General features: G+C 43.0%; 1 protein-coding gene across 2 annotated transcripts in view; it reads right to left on the minus strand.

The window, feature by feature from the left end:
* The window catches only part of atp2a2a (ATPase sarcoplasmic/endoplasmic reticulum Ca2+ transporting 2a), a gene marked incomplete at its 3' end in the record, with an annotated part of 96,796 nt that extends 88,628 nt beyond the window's left edge, over positions 1 to 8,168 (minus strand). For both annotated transcript variants that reach the window (XM_080467389.1, XM_080467388.1), the window contains exons 1-3: positions 7,693 to 8,168; positions 4,320 to 4,337; positions 4,118 to 4,200 (exon numbers count right to left, since the gene is read on the minus strand). In XM_080467389.1, the coding sequence (XP_080323515.1) occupies positions 4,118 to 4,200; positions 4,320 to 4,337; positions 7,693 to 7,810 (219 nt within the window). In that variant the 5' untranslated portion in view covers positions 7,811 to 8,168. The remainder of the gene's footprint in view (positions 1 to 4,117; positions 4,201 to 4,319; positions 4,338 to 7,692) is intronic.
* Between the last annotated feature and the right edge of the window lie 10,217 nt (positions 8,169 to 18,385).

Raw genomic sequence — 18,385 nt, forward strand, 5'->3', positions numbered from 1 at the left:
CCGATCACCCTGCCTATCAAAAAAAAATTTAATAAAAAACTTTTTCACGTCAGCTGCCGTAAAGCAAGCCCCGTTTGCGACCTGCCGTAAACTGAGGTTAGCAGCCTAAAGCCATTGAGTGGATAAAATGTCAGCAGTCTGGAGGTATTTTAAGGTTGGCAACGAAACCAGTCCAGCGGCCAGTTGTACTATTTTCTTCGCCACAATCCCGAGAGGTGGAGCACCAGAGCTTCGTTTAACACAACTAATTTGATAAGACATCTAAAAAGTAAACATGCGGCGGAGTACGCTCAGCAAAGACGATAATCTGTGGAAAAAAAGATGACGTAATCGCCCCCCTACTCCCCCCACCGCGGTCCGCAATGTCACCTAATAACCACAACAATCACGGACTAGAAGCTCCGGTCGAGCTGCAGAAGCTAGAAGCAGGTGGCGCAGGGCAATAGACCTATACAATTAGTTATATATAGTGGTCTATGTGTTTATGTGCCTAAGTCTACTTCTAAATTTCTACGTGGTCTGTCTTTTTCTGCGTCTTTGTTGTGTTTGGTGAGTCACAGCGCCCCTAAAGGCCTGGCATGTGTACTACATGCCCTGAAGGCTCGTGTTGAGCTGAGTTCTTAGTTGCTCCAAAAATAGACTATTGAGTATATTCGCAATAGCAATGCAAGTATCGGATCGGGAAAGTATCGGTATCGGCCGATACTCAATTCTGAAAAATCGGATCGGTATCGGGGGCAAAAAAGTGTGATCGGGACATCTCTATCATTTGTTTAAACCCAATCATCTATTTAGATTTTTTTCTCATTTTATTTCTTAGTTATTTTCAAACTATTTCTATTTTCAATATTTAATTTCATATCAGTGCCTTAGTTTCTGTTTTATCTGTTTATAATTGAATAAAAAGGCTATGGCTTGGTTGTTAGAGTGGTCTTTTCCCAATCGGAAGGTTGCAGGTTGAATTACCAATGTCCACATGCCAAAATGTGCTTGAGCAAGACCCTGAACCCCAAATTCCTCCCAATGGACTTAGGGACGGGGATGATCCAATCCCGTATCGGTATCGGGTTCCGATACAAATGTCATCCACAGATCGGAAATTTCCCATCCAATCTGCGGAGATTTACGATCCATGAAGCCGTGTCTGTGCTTTACTGTTGCTGAAATGACTCCACAAGTGTTTCCCTGCCGCTGCTCTGCTCGCTGGCTGCAAAATGTGGACTGGATTCCCTGAAAGGAGGCAGGTCTCAATGAGACGTGGAGCAATGAGTCAAGAATCTATTCCACAGTTTGCAGCTAGGCTAGCGTAGTAGCACTGCAGCTATCCAACTTTTCATGACAACATGTCCGCTGTTTAGATGTATTTGTAAAACACCGCAAAGCAACACAGTAACGTGCAATGCTTGCAAAAGCCGTCGTAAAGCGAGGCGGCTGCTCTGCAGCCAGATGTCACCGTTTTAAAACGTGAGCTCGCCAAGGAGAACAGCACTGACAGCGGCATCAAAACAATGAAAAGCAGCTCCTCCACGCTGTAGCAGGTGATTCACACCTCCGTGAAGCTGCACCATAACCTACGCAAAACTTTGTGAAAATAGTCACAATTGTTCTTGCTGCATTAGAGCTGGAAACACTGCTTTTTGTGCTGCGTTCCTAAAGAATTTCCCCAGGGATTAATAAAGTGATTCGGAGGTTTTGAAGATATAACAAGTTTATTATGCGATGATGTTACGCAGACCTCCTTATGGTCCAAATTGAACAAAAATAGTTTGTACTGCTTCCTTTTCTGTCCTTATACTAACCTCATGTTGCCTTTTGGGAGAATACATGCATACATTCGTACATTTCATGCTTGCCTGTAGAGAGGATATAATCACATACTGATAGTCATATAAAAGTCAACAATAATGATAATAATATTAAAGCAAACAGAGCTTTGGTATCAGAATAGTATCGGCAGATATCTAAATTCAGGTACCAGGATCGGACCGGAAGTGAAAAAACGTGGATCGGTGTATCCCTACATGGACTAGACGCCTTGCAACCCCTTGGTTGAATGTGATTAATGATGTAAAGCCCTTTGGGGACTGCTCAAGCAGTTGAAAAGCGCTGTATAAGTGAAATCCATTCATCATTTATTATCAGTCTCACCATCGCTTTGTGATATTAACTGAAAATCTTTTGTTTCCATATTAACAGTACTGTATATCCCAATATTTGAGTTTTTTTCCACAAAATACAAGATTTATATTAAGTCACACAAACACCAAGTCACAAACAAATGTATCTATGACTTCACATAAAACTAGAAACACAGAAATAAACACAGTTACACATTTCATTTTAATACTTGGTTTTACCATCTTTCATGAACAATTTTACATTTGCTTCATCATAATCCGATTTCATTTTAAATGATCTATTTTATAACAACACATGTAATCTCCCTCTCTTTCTCCCAATCTTCATAATCACTCCTAGTTTAGTTTTTAAAATAAGTATTTTTTTTCTCCACTGTTTCCTTATGTTTTTCTGTTTCTTTGTGATGTCCTGCAATCATTGCATTAATGTTTCTGTGAAGCACTCCGAATTGAATTAAATTGGGTGCTGTACTGTACTGTTGCTCAGTGGAAACATAACCATCAGATGATAGAAAATATATCCAGGACAACTATGATGTTTTTACTCGTTTTCCTACAACGACATAAAGTTTTACTCCACAGACAACCCTGATGATTCTCATTCTTGTTACTGATAAAAAGAAGAGTATGAAACCTGGAGGCCTCTTCAGTGGATTGCTTTAACAAAGTGACTTATAATGAAGAAATGAACACTCTCCATCAGACTACAGAAAGACAAATAGAAAATGTGCATGTCAGAATTGACCTGTTTTGACATTTGACAGCAGTAAAAATTCCATAAAGACAATCATTTTAACCTTTAACTTTGATTAAATTTAATATTTAAGTGACTTAAATGTCAAATTCACTTTGTAATCACTCTGGAATGACCCCCCAGAAGAGAAGAAAATGTCATCTCTCTCCCTGGGTTATTTTTTAAAAAGTGTGTGCTGCAACAAGCAAATCAGAAATCAACCCCTATATAGTGCCATCTGGGATTTAGTCATAACTGTCTTTTCATCCATTCTAATGATGTCCATCCACCATCTCCCGCTTATCCGTTTCCAGGTGGCAGGGGTGGCAGTCTGAGGACGATCACCCAGATCACATTGCACCAATTAAGAACCTTTCCTGCAGGTTGTGAGCCCACAGGAAGGTGGCGCCCGGCACATGAACCCACTACTTTGAGATTGTGAGTCTCATGCTCTACCAACTGAGCTAGCTGATACTACTATAACATATTGTACTGTATAACAGTTGATATTCTTGGCACTAAGTAGGAAAAGTATTTGAGGGTTAACAGTGTCTGATGAAGGTCGGCTGACTTTATTCCTCCAAGTGGTTTTCATTTGCGTTGTTACATTATAAATACGACTGACACAAATCTACAGAGAAATTCTACGATACTTTCTCTGATGTATGACTTGTTCAAATGCTTTTTTTCTATCTTTTATAATATTGCATTGGTTTTATATAGTGCTTATCTGGACACTCAAGATACTTTACATTGCATTATTCATTTACTCCATACTTGATGGTGGTAAACTATGTATGCAGCCACAGTTGCTCTGGGGCAGACTGACAGAAGCAAGGCTGCCAATCTGCGCCATCGTCCCCTCCGACCACTTACTCTCACACACATAGGCAGGGAGAGGCAGAGATGGGAATCAAACCTGCAACCTTCCAATTGGAAGAAGACCACTCTACCAACCGAGCCATGTCGGTTAATATTGATACATTTCAGACGGCAATATGAACTGAAGAGCCTGTAACCACATGAAATACTGAAATTTGAACTGAGATTGAGGCTATTTACTTTGTTCTCCAAATCATCGTCAGTTGCATAAACCTCTGGAGGCTAGTTAAAGAAAAATATCTTAATGTATACGTCAGAATAGCCCTAACATTTTAATACTAGACTTGTAATACTCATGACTTCAAGATGGCAGAAAACCAGTTAAAAAACTTTAAGGGGATTAAATGTTGTGGAATATACTCACAAAAGATATACAGGCAGCCAGGAGAAGAATTCGAACAAGTAAATCTTCAAATTGTTCAAGGACAAGCTCCCATAAAGATTTCCCTGCAGCGACGGCCCCAGATAGAGAGAGAGAGAGGTAAGGAGTTAGTGAACAAACAATCCATCATGAAAACTCAGAAGCATTAAGGAGCAGCGGTACACTGGGTGACAGTAAGGATTACCTTGCTCTGCTGGTAACTCTGTGTGTCGTATGGACATGGGAGTCGATCCAGGAACCGCACAGGAACAGACAGCAGAGAAAAAGACGACTTAGTGATGAATAAATACTGGAAAGACATGTTTTTAACTTCCTATTTCGTAATGGGGAAGTTACTTGATGCATAACATAAACACAGAAAGAGAGAATCCCTTCAAAACCAAACATTCGGCATGAATCAAGTGTTTTCCTTGAAGAGAAATAATGAAAATGAATAAAGGTTAAAGTGTATCTGAGGGAAGTGGAGTTCACCCTCTGTGACCTCCCAGGTGGGATTAATACAAAGCAGCTGTTTAGGTCCGGGACAAGAGAGATTACCTTTGGCAGATATAAAGTTACTGCGGTGATCCTGCGGCCACTGTTCAGTGTCAAATGTCTGCCAGATCCCAGGTACCAGGGCGGATGTGTTACAGTGAGGCAACACCCAACAAGGTCACCGTGCTCAACACGGACACAAAGCTTTTCAGAACTCATGTCAAACCATTACGTCTCTGATTACGTGGAGCAGCTCAGCATTTTAGGGTCTGATTGTGTTTGAGTGGAAGACGAAACAATTTTAATTGGTTAAATTGTATCTATTTATCGTGGAAATACTTGTGATCACTGAACTCTGAGATAAAAGGGTTAGGGTTAGGGTTTATAGGGTTAGGGTTAGGGTTAGGGTTAGTTTTTTATGGTCTTGATGTTTCTTTTATGTTGACGACTGTGTTGGAGGAGAAGATGAAGGAAGGCAGTTATCTGACTGTAGAAGTAAGAACAGCTGCCATAAGAACAAACACTTTGAGTCTATTAGTTGAGCACAAGTCTGCTGTTTCTTAAACTAATTTCTCATTTTAAAGCGCATGAATGCAACAGGTTGGTCTGGAAAGTCTTACTGATATAGATTGAGCATGAAATTTCATTTAGCATTACTTTTATCATTGTTTACTGACTTTACTTCAATAAAATATTATGAAAGAAAATACCTCTACCAGGTAGACTGACCTTGGTTGTACTCTGTCCAGTCAGTATGAAATTAAATTTCCTACCTGAAAGCATATTTTTCTAATGGCAGAGAAAAAGACAATTTATTGAGGCAATGTGGCAAAACACAACAACATTTATGTAATCAAGAGAAGCTCTAAAGATTTTCAGCATCATAAGGTAACTGTGAAGGAACAAAAGCTCTAGTCTAAATAACTAAAGAGACAGTAAAATACAGTCTCTCTCTCTGCAATGTCTCTCCTTGTACAAGTATCTAATAGAGTATTGCTTTACAGCAGATGTGGGCAACTGGCAGCCCGCGGGCCACATGTGGCCTCCGACTTACCGAAATAATTCCAAAAAAGGAGAGACAAGTAAGAATGTCACTTAACCACATTTGAAGCCAATGTCAAGTGGACTTATTGTCAATACTGTCAAATTAAATTCAGTTTATGGTTAGACTAATCAAGTAGATGCATTCTGTTACCATTTGGCCCGAGATGATGACAGTATTTTTGTTTCCCTCACAACTGTTTTAAAATACAGTATATATTAGGGACCAACGATTAATTGGCCAGCCGATTTAATTGTTCGGTTACAGTCATTAGAGAATAATTGAAAATCGACCAAAAATTGGCTGATTGACACCAAAGTTCACACTTATTTTTTTTCTCCAAATAAAATGCAGGGATATGCTGTTTTTCTGATGTCTTTGTGTTTTATTTCCCCAAACAGCACGATTTTCGGTCATTGGGGTCGTCAAAGCCTTCACACTGTTCACGAATATACAAGAAAAATTTAAATAATCGTTTTTGCAGACTGTACGAGCTGAATCTGCGCCGACTCGCATGATTATGCAATTGTGATGACGTGAATTGATGTTTTTAAGCAAGAATAAAACGTCATAAGTGTGCGCCATCCATTCAGAAAAAATAAAGGCACTAAACATGGAAAGAACACTGGCCCTTGCAGTATTCTTCTGTTTGGAGAAAAATCCCCCAAAAAAGAAGAAGAGAACATGGCTGGATAAGAGAGGCGAACTGGGGATGCCACTTTTGCAGGAGCTTGAAGGAAGAACTTGTAAGCATGTCATACTGCATTTCTATTGGTTTGTTTAAGCTGACGTGATCACAGCTGCCGCCATGACTCCCCAAATATCAGACACAGTCCAATAGTTGTTGTGGGCTTACGACCAAAACCTTGGCCTTCCTATTGACTGATGTATAGGTTGACAGAACTTTTTCTTCCCCAATATCTACATCAGCCCCCCCAAAAAATCTATATTGGTCGGGCCCTAGTATAGTTTATAGTGTAATATTCAAGTTATATTTCAGTTATGAGGCTTCCCGTGGCTTCGTGTTTAACCAGAATCGTTAACAGAAAAATCTGAATAATCAGATCTCATTCACTAGTGTTGTCAGGTTTCTGATCATGTGCATACAGTTTTGTGTCATCTCTATGATTTGCACCATAAAAGGCTTTAAGGAAATCTGCTTCAGGAGCCCACACACTAACAAATCCATGTTTCTTAAAACTAGGTCAGGATCTCACAAGTGTTTCTGAACAGAAGTTTACATGTACGACACATAGCAAGAACACTTGTGCGCATACAGATAGACACATTAGCATGAGGGTTTATGGTCACCGTGAGATTCCGGGACACTGCAGCATGTAAACACATTATTTAGGTTTTTGAATAGATTCATTCAAGCTTGATTTATAATTGGTACGATATATTCCAGTAGAAACGAGTGGAGGGTAAAACTATCAAATATTCAAGGTTTAAGGAACTTCATGCTTCCGATCCCAGGTCATAATACCACTGCAGTTCCTGATATATATATCCTTGCACTGTGTTTCATTTTATGGTCTGTAACTGTATGGAAGGTTATGCAAGTTTGTGTTGACAACATGAGATTTCCTGTATAAATGAATGCCAAATAAATAAAAAGTTATAATAAATAGAAAGGCAAATTAGAATCTGGAAAAATAACAAGTCCATCACAGCGAAAATGCATTCACATGTACAGACGCCTATAAGCATCAAATGAATGTTTTTGGACTGTGGATACAAAAACAGAGCACAGGGAGAACATGCAAACCCTACACAATCCTATGCTAGCTTTGAATTTGGGATTTTACAGTCGTAAACCACCTGCAGGTGAGGTGTTTTCATGATGCCACAGGTGCAACAGATTAACAGGAGCCAGTGGCACGTGCGCTTAGGTAATGACGAACCTGTTATTGTGCAATAAGGTGGGAAACCCTCGAGGTCACAAGTGATGACGTCGCTAATCCACCCGGTAGTACGGAGAAGGTTTGAGGATGACTTAAAACCCCACCCCACCACCACCATGTAGAAGAGAGTGTCGTACCGTTTAGGCCCCATTTCTCCCGCTGCCGCTTCACCTCGTCCAGGGAAAGTCCCGTGCTCTCGTTGACGGAGAAATAACTGTAAACTTCTTCCACACTCTTCGTGTGCGCGTTCTCCATGGTTACTGCTTCTCTGTCTCACACGCACGCGTGCACACACACGCATATACACACGAGGAAAACACTCCTCCTGGCTCCTCCCGAGACGCGTTCAGCACTTCAGCGGGAAAGCAGCACTTTCAGAGCCGATACGAGTCAGCACTGGGCTGGATGAAGACCGCTCAGTTCGTCCTCCAGCCTCCGGGATAGAACGGACACGGTGTGTGTGGGTGTGGGTGGGTGTGTGTGTGTGTGTGTGCGCGTGTGTGTGTGTGTGGCAGCGACCAGCGCAGAGAGGACTGCATTCACCCGGTCCGGAGCTCCGTGACTGTCTGCCGCCTCCTGATTCTCCCGTGCTTGCTTGTACCTCCCTCTCTGTGGCTCCGCGCGCTCCGACAGGCGGCTTTTATCAAAGGTGACTCTCCGCCGCCCCTCTTCCCCGCGTGAGGACTCACACCATTGGACGTGGGAGGGAGGGAGAGAGAGAGAGAGAGAGAGAGAGAGAGAGAGAGAGAGAGAGAGAGAGAGAGCAGGAAATGATGAGAGGGCGCAGTACCCCCCCATATTCCACCTCCTCTGCCTTCTTTAGGTTAGACCATGAGTATCACTTTGCACCAGTTTTTCCTTGCTGAAAGCAAATGTCTGCTGTCAACTTTACACTTTAAAACCTTCATATTGTATTGATGAAATGCATGTGATGGTGATAAATTATGTTTCCATGCCCTGTGCTTTCATCCAGATTCAAAATGACTCAATTGTAGTCATACATGAAATTAAGGTAAAATCCTTCTTGTAGAGCAGATCTGGGCATCATAAGGCCCGCGGAGGGGGGTGGGGGGCTTATTGGCTTTTTACATCTAAAACTCACATTTTTTCACATTACTGGTGATTATTACAGTTTTGATAGTGCCTTGGCTAGCAGAGCTCGCAATTATTACCTCACAAAATCGGTTTTCCACAGTGAAAAAAGACAGTTGTTAAAAAGAAAAATAATTTTTACCGAACTTCAAATTTGAAAAAATGTCACGAGATCAGACAAAGAGTAAGAAAGAAAAGTGATGCAAAACAACAGTAACTCATAAAAATCATATGCATAAATCAGCTTTTATTCAAGAGATAATTCTTTGAGTAAAACTAAAGTCCACTTACAGTTTAACGAACCGACTGTGAAATCCACAGTAACTAACTGGCAGCAAGTAAGACAAGTAAGCTACTGTAAAAAAATAACAGCACTGTAACTGTACAATTAATCACAATAATTATTATGTACTGTGGTTTATATTACAGAACTATACTACGCGGGTTTTCACGCGGTCCGACTGAAAAGTTGTGGATGGTACAGAAACAACATGCGACCACCAGGTACGATTTTCTGCTACCCCTTGTTGTTTACATACGCCGCTTTGTGCTCACTGGGGGTTTTGTTAACTGGGTTTATTGAAACATCGGCTGTCTCTTAACAAGATACAGACGCTCCTCTCAGGAATAGGAGGAGGAGATTCAGCAGGAGCTTAATGTTGCAGTTTACAATGAGAAAGTTTAACCTGAGTTAAAGAGAACGACTTGGACGGCCGCCAGCCGCTTCCATGTTCTTCGCTGGACGCGTCCCTGAGTCATTCACAACCCCGCCTACATTTTTACCGTACTTTCTGTGGTGGCACTGCGCAACAGAGTTGGGCCTGGGTGCGCTTTGCCGTACCATAACCTCCCGCTCCGGCACGTACTGCACAGTGGAACAGTGGCTTAATTATAAAGAACCGTAGTTTATATGACTGGCAGCAATTGACAAGTTACTGTAAAGAAAACATCACAGTGCTCCAACTGTACAATTAAACACAGTAATTATTATGTCCTGTGGTTTTTATTACAGTTCTATTGTTGTAACTGAAATATAACACAGTAATTATAATGTACTGTGGTTTATATTACAGTTGTGTTGTTGTAATTGTAAAGAAATCCAGAGTAAATATCTGGCAGCAATTGATAAGTAAGTTACTGTAAAAAAAAAAGGTACTACAACTGTAGATTCCATCCATCTTCTAACCCGGTTATCCAGTTCAGGGTTCGTGGGGTGCTGGAGTTGATCCCAGTATACTGTGGGCGAGGGCAGGGTACACCCTGGACAGGTCGCCAGTCTGTCACAGGTCAAACACATATAGACAGAAAACCATTCACATTCATACCTCGGGGCAACTTAGCATGAGTAATTTACCTGACATGCATGTTATTGGACTATGGGAGGAAACCAAAGTACCCGGAGGAAACCCACGCACACACAGGGAGGACATGCAAACTCCACACAGAAAGTGCCTGGGTCAGACTTGAACGCACATCCTTCTAGCTGTGAGGCGAGAGTGCTGTAGAATTATTCTGTACTGTGGTTCATATGACAAATCTATTGTTGTAACTGTAAAATATAGCACGGTAATTATGTGCTGTTGTTTGTATTTCAGTAGTTGTGACTGTGAAATAAAACACACATTCTACTGCATTATATTTTACAGTAGTATTTTATAACTGTAAAATATAAATGATTATGTACTGTGATTTATATTACAGTAGGATTAATGTAAGATACAACACATTAGCATCCAATATTATAGTTCAACCCAACATTAATATGTACTGTATACATCAGTGATTTTCAACCAGTGTGCCATGGCACACTAGTGTGCCGTGAGAGATCGTCAGGTGTGCCGTGGGAAATTATCTAATATCAACTAATTAACCATTGTCGGGTGTCTGTGCTGTAATAAAGTGTGGCAGATAATGTAATACTCTTCTATTTCAGTGGGTGGCAGCAGAGGGCGATAAATGCCTGGAAAGACAAGAGAGTTAGCGCTGCGCGACACGTGACAGTGACAGTTTGGGATCACAGCAAGACGAGGCGAGCAAGTGACAGTGATGGAGAAGTTTTTGAGAAGGGAAAATGCAAATGCCGAACAGGGTCCTGGACAAGATTCGGACCCAGATGAAGGCCCTAGTATGAGTGGTCGACAAAAGAAAAAAGACAAGACGGTGAGCTTGAGGCAATACAGCGAAAGCTATCTTTCATTTGGATTTACTTTCACCGGGGATGCGACAGCACCGACTCCGCTGTGCTTGGTGTGTGGTGAGAAGCTATCCAATAGCGCCATGGTGCCAAGAAAGCTTAAACGCCATCTCCAAATGAAACACCCTTCCGTTCAAAACAAACCGATGGACTATTTTGTACACTTACGTACAAACAATGAGAAACAGGCAACTTTTCTGGGAAAAACCACAAAAGTAAACAAGAGAGCCCTCAAAGCTAGCTACCTTGTTGCTGAACTCGTAGCTAAATCAAAAAAGTCCCACACTGTGGCAGAAACATTAATACTGCCAGCTTGTAAAGCCATTGTAAATGAGATGCTCGGCCCTGACGCGGCCGAAGAGATAGCTAAAGTGCCTCTCTCAGATAACACAATTGCCAGACGTATTGATGGCATGTCTGCGGACATCGAAACTGTTGTTTTGGAAAAGATGCGCATCAGTAAGAAATTTGCCTTGCAACTTGATGAGTCGACGGATATTAGTGGACATTGTCAGCTCTTGGTCAACGTGCTTTTTGTGGATGGAGAAGCCATTAGAGAAAACTTCCTATTTTGCAAGGCACTGCCAGAAAAATCAACAGGAGAGGAAATATTTCGGGTCACGTCGGAATATCTTGACAAAAGCGGGCTTACGTGGGAAAACTGCACAGGTGTCTGCACTGAAGGAGCTTGACTTCGATAAAAACTAAAAACAGAGACAGACTGAGAGCTGTTGAGGAAGAGCTTCGTGTGTGTCTTTCGACCATTCCTGCCGGGATATCCATTTTGTGTTCATCGAAACAGGCCCAGGTTTCACACTAAGTGAGTATGAATACATTTAGAAACTATATTATTAACTATATGTATTATATGTACTGTGTGTCATTTTGTGTCATTTTGGTTGGTGGTGTGCCCCAGGATTTTGTGAATATAAAAAATGTGCCGCGGCTCAAAAAAGGTTGAAAATCACTGGTATACATTATTGATGATTGAACTAAATAAAACTATTTTCCAAGTGTTGCATTTTTGGTTATAGAAATCATATTTTAACTTTATAATAAAAACTGTAATGTATGTTATGTTTACATTTCAATTATATTCAATAGGGACATCCCTATCACACTTTTTTGCCCCCGATTCTGATCCGATTTTTCAGAATTGAGTATCGGCCGATACCGATACTTTCCCGATCTGATACTTACATTGCTATTGCAAATATACTCAATAGTCTATTTTTGGAGCAACTAAGATGTCTGAAGCGGAAAGCACTATTGGCAGAAGTTTTGTTTAGCTAGAAATTATTGTAAAACTCACTTATTGAATCAAAATTCTTCTCAGAATGACTTAAGAACTTATTTAAACTTTATTCAGTCATAACAACAAAAACCCAATTACTCTCTGCAGTCTTGTATCTCTTATTTATGTTAACTTAAACAACTTCACCTGGATGTTTTGGCAAATAAATCACTATGAACACGGCTCAACACAAGGCTTCAGCGCATGTAGTGCAAATGCCACGCCTTTAGGGGCGCTGTGACTCACCAAACACAACAGACCACATAGAAATTTAGAAGTAGACTCCTGCATAAAAACACATAAACCACTCTATATAACTCTAGTTTTATAGGTCTATGGCCCCGCACCGCCTGCATCTAGCTTCTGCAGCTCGACCGGAGCTTGTAGTCCGTGATTGTTGTGGTTATTAGGTGACGTTGCGGACCGCGGTGGGGGGAGGAGGGGGGCGATTACGTCATCTTTTTTCCACGGATGATCGTCTTCGCTGAGCGTACTCCGCCGCATGTTTACTTTTTAGATGTCTTATCAGATTAGTTGTGTTAAACGAAGCTCTGGTGCTCCACCTCTCGGGACTGTGGCGAAGAAAATAGTACAACTGGCCGCTGGACTGGTTTCGTTGCCAACCTTAAAATACCTCCAGACTGCTGACATTTTATCCTCTCAATGGCTTTAGGCTGCTAACCTCAGTTTACGGCAGGTCGCAAACGGGGCTCGCTTTACGGCAGCTGACGTGAATTTTAAATTTTTTATTTCTTTTTTTTAGATCGGCGGTGTGATCGGCTGGATTTTCCGATTCCCGATCACTCACAAATCACCAATATCGGCCCCAATCCGATATCTACCGATCTGATCGGGACATACCTAATATTCAATATAGCAACTTGTGAGCATTTCTATTAGTGTGATTCATGTTATGCAGCAATTTAGTGAATACTAGTATTCTGCTGTCAAAATAAAATGTTAATACATTTTAAATTATTCATGTTTTAAGTTTCAACAAACTTAAGTTTTTTCCAAACATAATTTTCTTTACTTCTTTACTTTTAACAGTAACAAGTATGGAAAAATTTCAATGAACACAATTCTGCCTAAATGGTAAGCATACCATGGCTACCACAAACACAATGAATTTTTGTCTTCCTGAACATAATGCGTGCAGTTTTCGTCCATCTGAACTAAACTGCGAATAACTGACCTTCTGCAATAATGTCTACATTTTTAAAATGTTAGTAACCATAGAACAGTGGATATTAATATCCCTAAAAACAGTGGCAATATTTTTTTTTGATCCAAGATGGCGGCGCGCACGGTTGCGGCGGCTAGCGGCTCTCCTCCTCAGTGCTATTCTTTATCGTATTTTTACTTCTTTACTTCTTTCTTTTTTTACTTTTTTCTCACGTATGCGTGTACTACCGGCTCGGCGAACATTCGGTACACCCGCCAGACACTTTTGGATACCGGCTTCCATCGCCAGATATCGGTCTCCAGCGACTTCCACCACAAGCACAACATCCCAGAGGATATAGCAAGACCACCGGGCTCTCCGTGGATTGTTATCGGGTCTGGGAGGCGGCGCAGACTGCGAAGGGAGAGGAAGCAGAAACGGGGCTGCAGGTCCAGTGTTATGCTACGGCTAAAGAAACATCCACACAAGCCGCCTCTACCGAGCCTGTTTCTCTGCAATGCCAGATCCCTGGTACATAAAATGGACGACCTGGAACTACAATTCGCTGGAAATCGCTATGTTCGGGACTGCTGTGTTCTGGTGATCACTGAAACATGGCTTCACCCGGGGATCCCCGATGCTAGCATGCAGCTAGCAGGCCGCACTTTGCTCCGCTGGGACAGGACTGTGGACTCCGGTAAGAGCCGAGGAGGGGGTCTCTGTATGTACGTGCATGATAACTGGTGTAACAACGGGACAATCATAGACCAGCACTGTTCCCCAGACCTCGAGTACATGTCTGTAAGATGCCGGCCTTTTTTTCTACCGAGAGAGCTAACTGTAGTGATCGTCACGGCTGTTTACATCCCACCCGATGCCAACGTAAACACAGCGCTCTCTCTCCTGCTGAACACCATCAACGAACAGCAGCGGGTCCACCCGGATGGCGTTCACATTATTGCAGGGGACTTTAATAAGGCCAACTTGAAGACTGTGCTGCCGAAGTTTTACCAACATGTGAAGTGTTCTACCAGGGGAGAGAACACTCTGGATCATGTTTACACCAACATCAAGCACGCATACAGAGCCACACCCCTCCCCCACCTCGGACAGTCAGACCATCTTTCCCTCCTGCTCTCTCCAGCCTACACCCCCCTCAGACGCAGAGACAGACCCTCCATAAAGACAGTTACAACCTGGCCTGAGAAGGCACTTTCAGACCTACAGGACTGCTTCAGCCGAACAGACTGGGACTTATTTGAACACCAGGAACTGGAGACTTACACAGGAAGGGTACTGGACTTCATCAAGTTCTGCATCGGGAATGTGACGGTCGACAAAACCATCCCGGTTTTCCCAAACCACAAACCCTGGATGACCAGCCAGGTCCGCTCACTCCTCAGGGCCCGCGACGCTGCCTTCAGGTCAGGTGACAGAGTTCTGTACAGGGCTGCTCGAGCTGACCTGAAGAAAGGAATCAAAAAGCTAAAGCGGACCACAGGATGAGAATAGAGTCCCACCTGTCCAGCAACAACCCACGAGAGGTGTGGCGGGGCATACATCACATCACCAACTTCAGAGGCTGTGATGTAACAACAGCAGACCCGAGTGTGCTGCTAGCAGAAGAGCTTAATATAGTCTTTGCTCGCTTCGAGACACCACAGCAGCACTCATCTGTTCCAGCCCTGCCTCCAGCCCTGCCTTCACCCCCACCAGGCTCCCCCACCACTCCACTGACTGTACAGGAGTACGAGGTCAGGCGGGTGCTCCTGACAGTGAACCCCAGGAAAGCTGCGGGCCCAGACAGAGTTCCTGGCAAGGTGCTCAGAGCATGCGCCAACCAGCTCACCACCACCTTCACCAGGATCTTCAACCTCTCCCTGGCCCAGGCAGTCATCCCGTCCTGCCTCAAATCAGCCACAATAATCCCGGTGCCGAAGAAGTCTCCCGTCACCACCCTGAATGACTACCGTCCGGTGGCCCTCACCCCGGTAATCATGAAGTGCTTCGAGAGGCTAGTTCTACAGCACATTAAGGACCATCTCCCCAAAGATCTCGACCCCTACCAGTTCGCATACCGGGCGAACAGATCCACTGAAGATGCCATCGCTGCAGCTCTCCACCATGCTCTGCACCACCTGGAGCAACAGCAGAGCTACGTCAGGATGCTCTTTGTGGACTACAGTTCTGCCTTTAATACATCCTCATCACAAAACTAGACACTCTTGCCCCCCCCCCCCCCCTCACTTGTGCTTGGATTAAGGACTTTCTCTCCAACCGGCCCCAGACAGTGAGACTCGGCCCCCACCTCTCCTCCACCCGCACGCTGAGTACCGGCTCCCCACAAGGCTGTGTGCTGAGCCCTCTCCTGTACTGCCTCTACACCTACGACTGCAGTCCGACCCACAACAACAACCTCATAGTGAAGTTCGCGGACGACACTACGGTGGTCGGACTCATCTCGAGGGGGGACGTGACAGCCTACAGAGAGGAGTTCCGGAAGCTGGCAGATTGGTGCTCAGAGAACAACCTTGCTCTGAACACCAAGAAAACTAAAGAGATCATCGTCGACTTCAGGAAACACAGCACCGACCCAGCCCCCCTCTACATCAACGGCGAGTGTGTGGAGAGGGTCCACTCCTTCCGGTTCCTTGGCGTCCTCATCTCCAACAACATCTCCTGGACAGAGAACATCACTGCAATCACCAAGAAGGCTCAACAGCGGCTGCCCTTCCTGAGAGTTCTCAAAAAGTACAACCTGGACTCCAACCTGCTGCTGACCTTCTACCGCTCATCTATCGAGAGCCTGCTGACTTACTGTATTACAGTATGGTACGGCAGCTGCACCGTTGCAGACAGCGAGAGGCTCCAGAGAGTGGTAAAGGCAGCACAGAGGATCATCGGCTGCTCTCTCCCCTCCCTGATGGACATTTACACCTCCCGCTGCCTCAGCAGAGCTACGAACATTATCAAGGACAGCTCCCACCCTGACTCTGACCTGTTTCACCTGCTGCCCTCGGGAAGGCGCTACAGGGTCATGAGATCAAAAACGAACAGATTCAAAAACAGTTTTTTCCCCAAAGCCATAACCACTGTGAACTCTTGTATGCACTGACTTCACTTAACTTTACTTACAGACTACCTCATAATGTGCAATATAATTTTTATAGTTCTTATTATCCTGTAAATACACTCTGTACTCCTGTAAATACACTTTGTACCCCTGTAAATACCCTCTGTACCGTTCACAGGACTGGACCGTGCACCTTACCCCCTACACCCCCCACCCTCCTTCTTGCACTATATTCTGCCCTTTTTGACTGCTGCACTGTCACTGGAGTTGTTTTTAATCTCACTGTACCTGTACATGTGACAATAAAAGGCATTCTATTCTATTCTATTCTATTCTATTCTATTCTATTATATCAACAAAATGTAGGATAATCACTATCACTTTATTCTTGCATAGAACATATTGAAAATAAACAACTAAATGTAAAAAGTAGAACACAGTTAAAAACCTCTGAAGCAAAATCCACTCACCAAATCTAAACATTAAGGTTGTGGGGAAGTTGCAGTAATATGGAGTCAAACGTTTCACGTGACAACACCCAGTGTTGGGAAAGTTCAGTTTCTACATGAACTCGTTCAAAGTTCAGTTCACAAATTTTAAAGTGAACTAGTTCAGTTCATAGTTCTAAATTCCCAGTTTCAAAAATGAACTAGTTCATAGTTTTTTTTTTCAATAGGTTGCTTCGAGCTATTACCCTCAGAATACTGGCATTTCTCCATTGTTGCCACCCATTCAGTCCACACTAGTAGCCAGCTGCAGCTTCCCATCTTGACAGTATATTCTCAAAAACATGAGGAAAACCTTGCTGCTTGAATGGTCTTTTTGAATGAGGAATTATGAAAACAAAACAAAAAAAACCCGAACAATAGTCCTTAAGGTGCAAAGGAAAATATACCAGGCAGTTTCTACAAACATATCACAACTTAAAATAGTAGAAACCTCAAGGAATTTTTCAGTTACTCGCACATACCTTGAAAAGCTAGCCGGGTTCAATGAGCTGTCTCAGGTTTGATGTTGAAGTGGTTGAGTTGCTTCTTGAAACCCGGCGGGCAAAGTTTATACAAAATAGTACGATTTTTCCCACCTGGATCATCACTGACGTTTTCATAAAATTATTTTAAGTATCGTGAATTCTGGACTAATGAGCGCACCGGAATATAAGCGGCACCCACCAAATTTAAAAGGGAAAAAAAGAAAAAGAAATGTAGGAGGTCTGTGATGCACCTGAACGCATCACCAGGTATCTGCGGCATGAAGCTCATTAATCCTTAAAAAGCTGAGTCCTCTGCTTCAAAGCATGTTTAAAAAAAAAGAAAAAGTAGCAGCTTATCGTCCGGAATGTACGGTAACCATACGAAGATGAAGTATTAATGGTGAAAGCAGAGTCTGAGGTAGTGCTGCTGTCTTCCATTTGTTTTGGCCGCAATGCTTCGCATCCTGATGACGTATGCGGCGGTGCGACTCTGTGTTGGCTGCTGTTGCCAGATTGGCTGTTTTCCCCCTACATGATAAGGCCCGTTTACGGTGTGCTTTAGCCGAGTTTTCGACTGGAAGGCTGGGAAATCTGGTACCCTCTTAAACAATGTTTAACTGTGAGATGCGAGCGCTGTTCACAAACGCCAGAATGAGTGCACTCACAGTAACGTTCATCAGGCAGAAATACAGCACGTTCGCCTAAAATATGAACGAGTTCATGAACAAGCGTTCGTTGAACTCGTTCAGGCCCAACACTGACAACACCTAATCCGTTAAAAAAAGGAGTGTGTTTACACTGCAGCAGCGGACACAGAGACAACGATGTAGTTAGTATGCCGGGCCATACAAGGGTGCTGTTGCTTGATTTTGTAATGAAACTACACAGACCTGTGTGCAGAGAACAATACATTATGAACGTGAAGAAAATGGAGAGAACCCGACATCCGCATGGACTGATGACGCATCGGATGCTATCAGGGGTGAGTCTCAACTATTAAACTACTGATCTGGACGATAAAACTAGAATACGGACTGTG

Source organism: Lipophrys pholis (genome assembly GCF_963383615.2).
Source record: "Lipophrys pholis genome assembly, chromosome: 7".
NCBI classification, from domain to species: Eukaryota; Metazoa; Chordata; class Actinopteri; order Blenniiformes; family Blenniidae; genus Lipophrys; species Lipophrys pholis.